Source organism: Berghia stephanieae, chromosome 1, assembly GCF_034508935.2.
Source record: "Berghia stephanieae isolate SIO BIC M18660-M18661 chromosome 1, UCSD_Bste_1.3, whole genome shotgun sequence".
Classification (NCBI taxonomy): domain Eukaryota; kingdom Metazoa; phylum Mollusca; class Gastropoda; order Nudibranchia; family Aeolidiidae; genus Berghia; species Berghia stephanieae.
Genome location: NC_088360.1, coordinates 133,764,512 through 133,774,542, shown reverse-complemented (window position 1 = coordinate 133,774,542; position 10,031 = coordinate 133,764,512). Strand labels below are relative to the sequence as shown.

General features: G+C 37.5%; 1 protein-coding gene across 1 annotated transcript; it reads right to left on the bottom strand.

Moving 5' to 3' along the window:
• Window positions 1-339: 339 nt before the first annotated feature.
• On the bottom strand, window positions 340-9,956 carry LOC144963253 (putative RNA-binding protein EIF1AD). The gene is made up of 5 exons (XM_078897118.1): window positions 9,824-9,956; window positions 8,208-8,310; window positions 7,119-7,227; window positions 2,226-2,334; window positions 340-651 (listed from the first exon to the last, which is right to left on the bottom strand). The coding sequence occupies exons 2-5, from the start codon at window positions 8,292-8,294 to the stop codon at window positions 360-362; spliced, it is 597 nt and encodes a 198-aa protein (XP_078753244.1). The 5' UTR covers window positions 8,295-8,310; window positions 9,824-9,956; the 3' UTR covers window positions 340-359.
• Window positions 9,957-10,031: the final 75 nt, after the last annotated feature.

Sequence of the window (10,031 nt, the reverse complement as noted above, 5' to 3'; positions counted from 1 at the left end):
TGAAAAGTTGAAGATTTACGCCGAAGTTAGCAACGATGATGATGCACATGGCGCCTAATACAGGATAACCCGTAACAGATTATCTACGATCACCTAAAACGAAGAGAAAACTGAACAGCTTGGGTTCGAACAACAGAGAAACATGCACACTTTCTAGACTCTCACTCAGAAAAAATATTGACCGCACCCAGGATCGATCACAGACCTTTTGTGTGTGAAGCGAGTGCTCTACCATCTGAACTATCGGGACCCCCTTCAGTTTATTATAGCAGAAGAAAAAAATATTTTTAAAGCAAAAAAATAACAAAAATCAATCAATAAAATATAAACAAAATGATATTTGTCACATAAATAATTTATTATCCTGTATCTCTCGACAAATTCTCTGTGTCCTTGTCAGTAGCACTTCTATTCAATGATTTATTAGAAGTGGAATAACAATTATCATCTCCATCATCGTCTTCTTCTTCCTCGCCATCAGAGCTTCCCTCCTCTGAATCTGACGGCTCATAAGCTACTTGGACTCTGTTCATGTTTACAACCATATCAGCGAGATCATTGTCACTGTCTTCGCTATCACTGGGAGGCAACATGTCGTCTGGTATTGTAGCACTGTCTGATTTGCTCATCTTCTCGCTAAATTCCTGAGGCCTGTGAATAATAATTTTTTAAAATAAAATAAAATTCCCTTTATTCATCACATAGGGGAAATCTGTTTCTAGGGTCTATTCCAAGGGAAGACAGGAATAACTAACCCAGGCATCAGTTGCAGTGCAGTTCTGTAACTTGAGCTAGAGCGAGATGACTTGCGCAAGGTAACACAGCGCAGCAGCGGGTTATCGAACAAAGTACCTTTCGGGTATGAAGCAAAGACCGTACCGTCGAGCCACGCTGTCCCCTGGCATGTCACCAGTAATACAGTAGTATCCTTGCAAAGTCAACTTATACATAAAACCAACGCCACTTGTTAGTCCTAAATTGTCCGTCCTTTATCTAAGCAGTGCTGTTGGTGACAAAAAGTGAAAAAGGAGGACAATTTTGAACAGTTGCCTAAGTCAGAAGCCCCATTTTAACTGCATTTACCCCCACATTTAGAGCCATTGAGATGAAATATTATCATTGATATTCTAGCTAACTTGTGGAGAGTGGGAAACTGCATCTTTCTATTACACCACACATCAAGTCTCTCACTACTATTACATTTGATTGGGGAAATGTCATTTTTAATAGGGAGGAAATTCCTCCTCGGATTCCAAACTTGTGGATCAGCAGCTATGCGGTCTAGTGGTATGAAACTCGCTTTTGGATCGGAAGGTCCTGGGTTCGAGCCTCGCTTGGCGCATAGTTGAGTCCCTGGAAAAGGCTATTTAATCACATTCTCTCACCGTACTCAGGTGTAAAATGAGAGCCTGGTCGTTAACAGCACTGTCTCTGTCCGAAAAAAAGAAGAATATCGCCTAACAGACGTCACATCCCGTCCTACACATTAAGTGCTGCTGTTGGTCAGAGACCCTCTATAAAGCGCTTTGAGCATGTTTAGTTGATATTGCGCTTACAAAATCTCAATGCTTTTAATTTTTTTTAGGTTCGCATGCAAACTGACCATTGGTGCGATGGATAAGGAGTGATGGCGTTGTTTGTTCAAGGCTGTCACCACCAAATTATTTGATTGTTCAATGAGACGAATGGGTAGACAATGCATTCTTGACCCATTGCTTATTTATGAAGCCAGTATGAGTGGCAAATGCGTTAATTGTTTTTTGCAGTTAGACTTGTCTCTCATTTTAGAGCTAGATTAAGGTGTCGTCTGTTTTTCATTAAGACGTGACATGTCACTGTCTGATAAACGTTGTTGCAATAACTGACATGTCAAGTTGTCTTTCATAAGAAGTTGTATTGCCAGTCACAAGTCTGGATAAAAGCAGAGTGGACTATGGTAAATCTAAAAAAAAAAAATTGCTCAATTTCACGGCCGGCACTGCATTGGGATGCGGCTTATTTGTTGAGAACCGAGCCGTCCCAACAAACCGGCCTAGACTGTAGTTCTATTCATTTAGAAAATATGAAAACAGAAATCACATTAAAAACTACCAAAAAGGATGGAAAATCAAATCAAACCAATAAGTTTAAAAAAAAAAAAACCCACACAGCACATTAAAAACAAAACAAAAATAAAAAAACCCTCAACAAACCAACAAAATCATTGAGCCAGCTCCCATGCTTACCATAACCCTTCTTCTTGTATGTATTTGATCTGGTCTTTGAATAAAATATAGCTGATTTCTCCTTTCACTTTATCTCCTTCTTGGATTGGATCTACCATGACAAAGTCTCCTTTAAAAAGAAAAGGAAAAAAATAATTATCATACAAAAATTCTTCTTAATTCAAGCATCCCTGAAAGGGTCAAAATAAGTATAAATTCAGCATGCTGCATTTCTGTCTAAGACAAGCAAATTTTAATTAAAGACCTGAAAAAGTGTGTATGAAAGGTGCCAGACAAAGCAAGAAAGAAAAATACAAGAAAAAAAAACAAAACAAACCATCCCCAAAAGACAGTCTACTTCGACTGGAGATCGAATCTCAGACCTTCTGATTACAGGTCAGACGTGCTACCATTACACCACAGAGGATGCCGATAGTTGGGACAATTTTAATATTTATTTTCTTTTACGCTGTGAACCATCACTTACATCAAACAACAAATACATTGAACACAAGAGGATGAGCACGAAGACAATTGAGTTGCTCCATTTTATTTTATTTTTAATTTTAATTATTTATTCTTAAAGACATGTTACAGTAAGGCTAGGGCTATTGGTCAGTACTGACTCCCAGGCGCTAGCACATGCGGGTCAGTACTGACGAACAGACGCCAGTGCCTGGAGGTCAGTACTGACCAATAACCTGGTGTCTATTGGTCAGTATTGAACAACAGGTGCCACCGCCCACAGACAACCTCTCTTCGGTCTGTGCCACTGCCCACCATTGATCAGCACTGACGAACATCGGACCTGTTCGTCAGTGCAAAGACCTCTTCACACTTATTCGTCACTTCCTAAAGTATACCATTAAAAAAACAAAACAATTAAAATCCCAGGCTCTCAGGCCAACTTATCCGATGGCACACAGTAACACTTGGTCACTTAGATAAGTTTGATTTCTAACGCGTTAGATGTCGTTGGGGCAACGATATGACTCGTTACAGTATTTCAAGCCACCATAAGATTCTTTTTTATTTTATGTTGTCCATTCTATTTCTTTGGGTTTTTGTTGTTGTTGTTTTTTTGTTGTTTTTTTTTTTTTTGTTTTTTGTTTTTATTGTTTTTTCCCCCGTATATTTTCGTTATAGCTTAATTTAAAGAAAAATAGAGGAAAATGTGTTATATAATATTTCCTGTTACGATTCTTTTATAACACTTTGTCCATTCTATTGATGAGGATTTTTTAATTTTTTTTTTTTTTTTTGTCATGCAAAATAATAACAATAATAATAATAATAATAATAATAATAATAATAATAATAATAATAATAATAATAATAATAATAATAAATAACGGAAAGGAGGAGAAACTTGATAACGAATAGATTATTCTATTTTTGGGCAGCGTGGCTCAGCGGAACGGTCTTTGCTTCGTACCCGAAAGGTACCGAGTTCGATCAACCGCCGCCGCTGCCCTGTGTGACCTCGAGCTAGTCACCTCGCCCTAGCTCGACTTGGGGAGCTGAACTGCGGCTGATGCCTAGGTTATTCCAGCCTTCCCTTGGTATAGACCCTAGATACAAATTTTCCATGAATAAAGGTAATTCTATTTTATTTATTTATTATTATTATAAGAATATACTGAAAATAACTGAACTTGTGAACGCAGTTTTAAAGTACGGCTTCTTAAATCGTAACACCGACTATAAGACGTGGGTGGGAGATAAAAGACATATTAGTGGTGGTGGTAGTAGTAGTAGTAGTAGTAGTAGTAGTAGTAGTAGTAGTAGTAGTAGTAGTAGTAGTAGCAGTAGCAGTAGTGGTAGTAATAGTGGCAGTAGTAGTTGTAGTGGTAGTAGTAGTAGTAGTTAGTAGTAGAAAGCTGTAGTGAAACTGGAGGGGGCGAGGTGAAAAAGTCACGACGGAGGTGGGGCGGGGGGGGGGGTTGTTGGATGAGCGAAGGTCGAATCTTCGCGAATGAAATACGAACGGTCGGATGGCGATGTGATAGTAAAGTGGAATATAGATAGAATGCGCTTGGCCAAAGAGTTCACAACATTGCCATCCGGAAGTATAACGGACCAACACACGAACTCTGTGTAACCATGAACTTTTATAGTCTGGTTAATACAGTTTAGTGAGAACAACTCACAGACGCGGATGGCAAAAGCAATAACAAAGGCATGAGTGACGTCATCTGCATACTATCTATAGATAGATAGAAAAGAGGGGAGAGAAGGGAAAAAAAAGGGGGGGGGCGGACCGGTAGAGAGGGGGAATTGAGAGAGAGAGAGAGAGAGAGAGAGAGAGAGAGAGAGAGAGAGAGAGAGAGAGAGAGAGAGGGTAGTTGTATGAACAGTAGTAGTAGTAGTAGTAGTAGTAGTAGTAGTAGTAGTAGTAGTAGTGGTGGTGGTGGTGGTAGTAGTAGTAGTAGTGGCGGTGGTGGTAGAAGTAGTATTAGTAGCAGCAGCAGTAGCTGTAGTGGCAGCAGTGGTTATGAATATGGGTGACGTTGACATCGAAAAGGCTCAAAGATAGTATTGACTAAGAGGTGGTTGCACAGCGGGATACGAAGTGGAGGTTAGTGGTGGTCAATCCTGGTGTTGAGTCAGCGTTCCCAACGACTTGATCAGGTGAGTTTCCCTACGTCGGCGGGTGGAAGTATCCGAATGGCAAAAACTAAACACACACACACACATATACACACGCTGTACATTGCAGTAGTCCGGCAGATTGAAGTGTCTGCACAGTTCGATATGTCGCGCTAGTGCTGCACGAATCTGTCACCGAGCCTCTTTCCGATCTCACCAACGTAAGCAATCCCACACAGAGAGCACGTAATCGCATAGTTATCTATCTAGAAAAGTGAGTGGAGCAGGCACTATCTATATTCCACCTTACTATCACATCGCCAGCCATCCGACCGTTCGTATTTCCTTCGCGAAGATTCGACCTTCGTTCATTCAACACCCCCCCCCCCCAACCCCACCTCCGCCGTGACTTTTTCACCTCGCCTCCTACTGTTTCACTACAGCTTTCTACTACTTACTACTACTCTACTACTACTACTACTACTACTACTACTACTACTACTACTACTATACTACTACTACTACTACTAACCACTCACTACTACTATCACTACTGCTACTACTATTACCACTACTACTACTACTACTACTACTACTACTACTACTACTACTACTACTACTACTACTACTACTACTACCACTCACTACTACTATCACTACTGCTACTACTATTACCACTACTACTACTACTACTACTACTACTACTACTACTACTACTACTACTACTACTACTACTACTACTACTACCACTTATATATGTCTTTTATCTTCCATTATTTTCTGGAAGGTTCTGTTCCCTGACGCTGACCTTTTCTTATCAGTCAGATCACCCCCCTGGGGCACCCTATCCTCTACCCACGAGATATGAAGTGAATAGAACGCTAACATTTCATTCATACTGCAACCACCATTGAGTACAGATGATACAAGCTATTTTTCATTATATTTTATTTGTTTTCCATGTTTATTTGTGTATTGTTGTGCTGATGAAGGGTTTGTACCCGAAACGTCCATTGTTTGTTTCGTTCCCATATGAAGCCTTTCATTTTCACTCTTTCGTTAGTATTTTACGATCACCGGCTTCAGGCAGCCCTTACCGTTTTCTACTTTTCCTGTCTCAGTAAGATTCGAGCAAGCCGAATTTCAAATGACAGGAATGAAGAAAGACGAGACAATGAAAGAGCTTTCACTTTCAGTTCTGGCGCCATGCATCAGTGCAGTGAGCATGCGCGTTGGATGAACCGACATATAGGGCTTTCAGTTTGGCGTATCAACACCAAATTTGGTCTTTTTCTCAGGATTGGACAATTTCACTTGTTTAATTCATTGATATATTTATTAAACAAATCTCACGTAAACCGACAAAAAATTTTAGTGAAAACAAGGGCTTCCCTGCGACTAGTACTAGTATGGGACAGGAAATGCTGATTTATAGAGCAAGTTATTTTTTAAAATGGCATTTTTCCATAATTTTGGTACCGTCAACGCCCGTGGCCAGGTCAGAACTGACCAATTGGCATCAGTACTAGTAATAGTATTAGTCAGTACTGACCCCCAGACGCCGGTGCCTGTTCGTCAGTACTGACCCGCAGGTGCCAGCGCCTGGGGGTCAGTACTGACGAATAGCCACTCCGTACAGTAAAACCCCGTCGACTGCATTGCGCGTTTGTATGACACCAATAGCTTCAAAATACCAGACATGATCTCTGATGTGATATGGAATGTTCAAGTCAAAGCTGCTGGGGTAAACAGTTTACACTCGCAGCGACATATTCTTTTCTCACGGAGTTCTGACAGCTCAAATGGGAAATCATTTGCTTCATAATCAAAGGGGCCAGTATCAGACCTGGGTGCAGTCAATGATTTTCTGGACCTCTCTGGTCACCTAAAAGTGATTGACTCACTATATCTATTACTTGTAACTTTACAAATGATTATGTTCTATCCAAAATGTAGGGAGCAATTATTTGGTTTATTCCCATCTCTCCTAGTGGAGAATAGGGTCGTGAGGGAGCAATTGCTGCTGCTATTATCAGTTAAACTACTGCTCCATGAGCCTTATACTTATAGTGCTCTAAATGACTAAACTCGATCTTTAACCTTATCGCAGCCTGAGGTTTTCCATGCACAGTCCAGGAAAAAGAAAAAAAAATGAACAGAAAATCATTCAACTTCTACTGTACCTACATAACATTATATTATTCAGACTATCATTCAATTGCAATTTGTCATATATCTGATCGTTTGTTGTTGTTTTTTTTGCCCCCATTTGTTATTAATATATATATCTTTTTTAAAACAATTAATTCATTTCGTCCCACTTACCTCTCTTTATCCAAATATGTTTTCTGAACTTAGAAGGCATGCTGACCAAGAACTTCTCATCACTGGATGTGACAACTTCATGAAGGTTGTTACCACGGGATGCTGTCACCTGCATAAACAAGCACAAAATACCTTTAAAAAAAAACCTAAATTTTAAAGAAAAGAAAAAAATAACCAAAACGAACAACGACATATTTTTTTTTTTTTTAATTATCCTTCACAACGACAAATAAATACATAAAAGAATAAAGAAATACAGAGGAAGGCAGGTTGTAAACTGTAGTGATTCACAGCATCTCGATGGTATAAATTAGCAGAATAATAACCTTCACCTACACAACCTACTAAAACAGATATGCCAACTTGAAAATTTAAAAATTAGTAATTTTTAGGAGATAAAAATAGTAGTGGCAATAGTTCACTTTAATTTATTCAGCAATTTAAACTCACAAGGATCAAAATAACACTTCAAAATTCTTTAAATTATGTAGTCTGGCATCAACTTTTATTTTCATTAAGTTTTAATGACCTAGAGATGCTCATTAAGTTCTGCAATTGGAGCAAAATTGTGATGATGTAATAAGTGAAAAGTACCTTAACTCACTCAGCCCTAGAGATTTTTGTTTGTTATCAAAATTTGAAGAAAAAAATGTATTAAAAAGGAGCATGTTCATATATATTTTTATTCATCTACCATCAACATGTAAAAATTAAAAACATTAGCTTTGATACTACGTCTATAATTTGTCTCAGAAAAATGTAATAAATAGGCATGGGGTGAAAGTAAACCCCTGTAAACAACGGATATAGTCGGTGTTAGGGTTGAGTGAGTTAAAAAATGTTGAGCAAGGACTTATTCATTTTGGATTCCAATCGGCGCAAACTTATTTACAGGTCTGATATGCTAAATTGTTTTATGGGCTCAATGTTGAAATGGGAATACTCGCAAACCATTGCAAAACACTTTCCATTACAGCAACGTTAAATCAAGCCCATAATAGTGTTCAGTTATCAGATCTGCAAATTAGTTCACATTGATTCCCATAAATCAATCAATCTGTCATTATACTGAATATGAAGTTTATTCACCTTAACAATTTGCCGTTTATCATTCGGTAGGGGATATTCCTCTAATACTTCTTTGGCGACATGTTTTTTCTTTGTAGTAGCTGACATATTTTGAAAAACGACTCTGAACAGGAAAAAAAGTATCATGTCCGTTAAGAGAGAAGAGCGAAAAAAATAAAAAGACGATGAACAGGAAAACATCAGAGAATATTGTGTACATTGGAGCAGTGTATTAGTATTATGAAGAATTAAAGAATTAATCTTAATTTCATATAATTATAACAGTCAAATCTATTCTAATTTTAAAATCGATTTGAGGCGTAGGGAGTTTAATAAAAATTCTAAATGTAACTCACACACTTGAAACCAATGTCATATGAAAGAGTTGGCAACACAGATTACAAAACAGTTTGAATTTTGTTTCTATCTTGATAAGAAATGTAGTTACAGCAGTTCAAAGTCTGAAATTTTAGACCGATTTTTACCCCAAAATTACCATTGCAAAGTTGTGACTGAAATCGCGTGATGTTAATAAAAAATGGTTAAAACAGTCAATATGGAGTTCTTATCATATATTGTATACCAAAATGTTCGTCTTATCGAGGACAATGCATTTACATTAATAAAGAGGAAGATAAACATTTCAAATTAACACATTATTATATAATATGTCACACATGTTACATAATCAAAAACTCGGCTAAGTATGTATTCAAAATAAAAATAAAGTAAATAATAGTACTGAAAATATTATGGACTAAATTAAAAATAATAGAGAACTAAATTTAAAATATTGATATGAATATCGATATCGTCGGGCAGCCATGATGAGAAGATAATGTAAACATAGTTTTCGGCGCAGAGTTAAAAAGTGTCTGCGCATAGATATAGAGCCTTGAAATTTCGCATGAATAAAGTTTAGATGTTATTCTAAAAACAAGCGTTTTTATTTTTAAAACGCACGCGGTAAATAAAAAAATAAATGCATTTGAAAATTGCCAACTTCATGTAACTTCTGGAATTTTTAATGGATTTTCCTTAATTTAATTGGCACCATTTAATTTAAATTTAAAAGGAAATTGAAAGACGAAAATAATGATACCAAAATATCTGCGATATTCCTCTTTATAACGAAGTGTTATGTATCATTAATTGAACCCGCTCAAAACGCGAACGGCAATTTCCAGTCACAACTTTCCTATGGGAGAGTTGGGTCGCAATTTGACTGCCACTGCTGCTGCTCACTAAACTGCCTTACTTGATTGAGTAAGTGAGTGGAGTAAAGACTTCTTGAAAGGTACTATAGGTTTTATTTTTTCTCGGGGTTAGTTGAGGGAATACTATTTGAGTTGTTTCCCTTTGTGGGTACTTTCGGTAGGCCTCTCTAAAAATATGTTAGTCACAGTTAAGTCGTCTTCTTTGTCTCTGTCACTCTTCTGCTCTTCTTCTGTCTAAATGAAAATGCCACTGACCACTGGTTGAGTTTGAGGCTTGAGTCAATGACAATGAGTATGAGGATCAAATTGTTGAGTGATTGAGAATTGAGTTGACTACTGACTGAGTTAGATGCAATTGTAAATAATAAATTAACATTGAAACATATAAGTGAAATATCCAAACAACTATTCAAAACGTACATGAATTATAATAAAAGTCAGTAACACATGATGGTGAAACTATGTCTGAGAACTGAGAGTAGAGACTGTTTACAAGAGGTGATGATCTATGTTTTTCCATAAGGAGAGCTTCAAAAGACCTGACCCTTTTAAGAACTCCACAAGCTGAAGTAGGCAGAAAGAATGTCTAAAACAACCTCATCCAGAATACTCACTTTATAATCACTGA

Excerpts from the sequence above, each read along its gene's own strand:
- LOC144963253 (XM_078897118.1), bottom strand. The coding sequence starts at position 8,294 with ATGTCAGCTACTACAAAGAAAAAACATGTCGCCAAAGAAGTATTAGAG. Across the intron at positions 7,228-8,207 it reads ATAAACGGCAAATTGTTAAG|GTGACAGCATCCCGTGGTAA; the intron begins GTGAATAAACTT and ends TTGTTTATGCAG. Across the intron at positions 652-2,225 it reads ATACAAGAAGAAGGGTTATG|GCCTCAGGAATTTAGCGAGA; the intron begins GTAAGCATGGGA and ends TATTATTCACAG.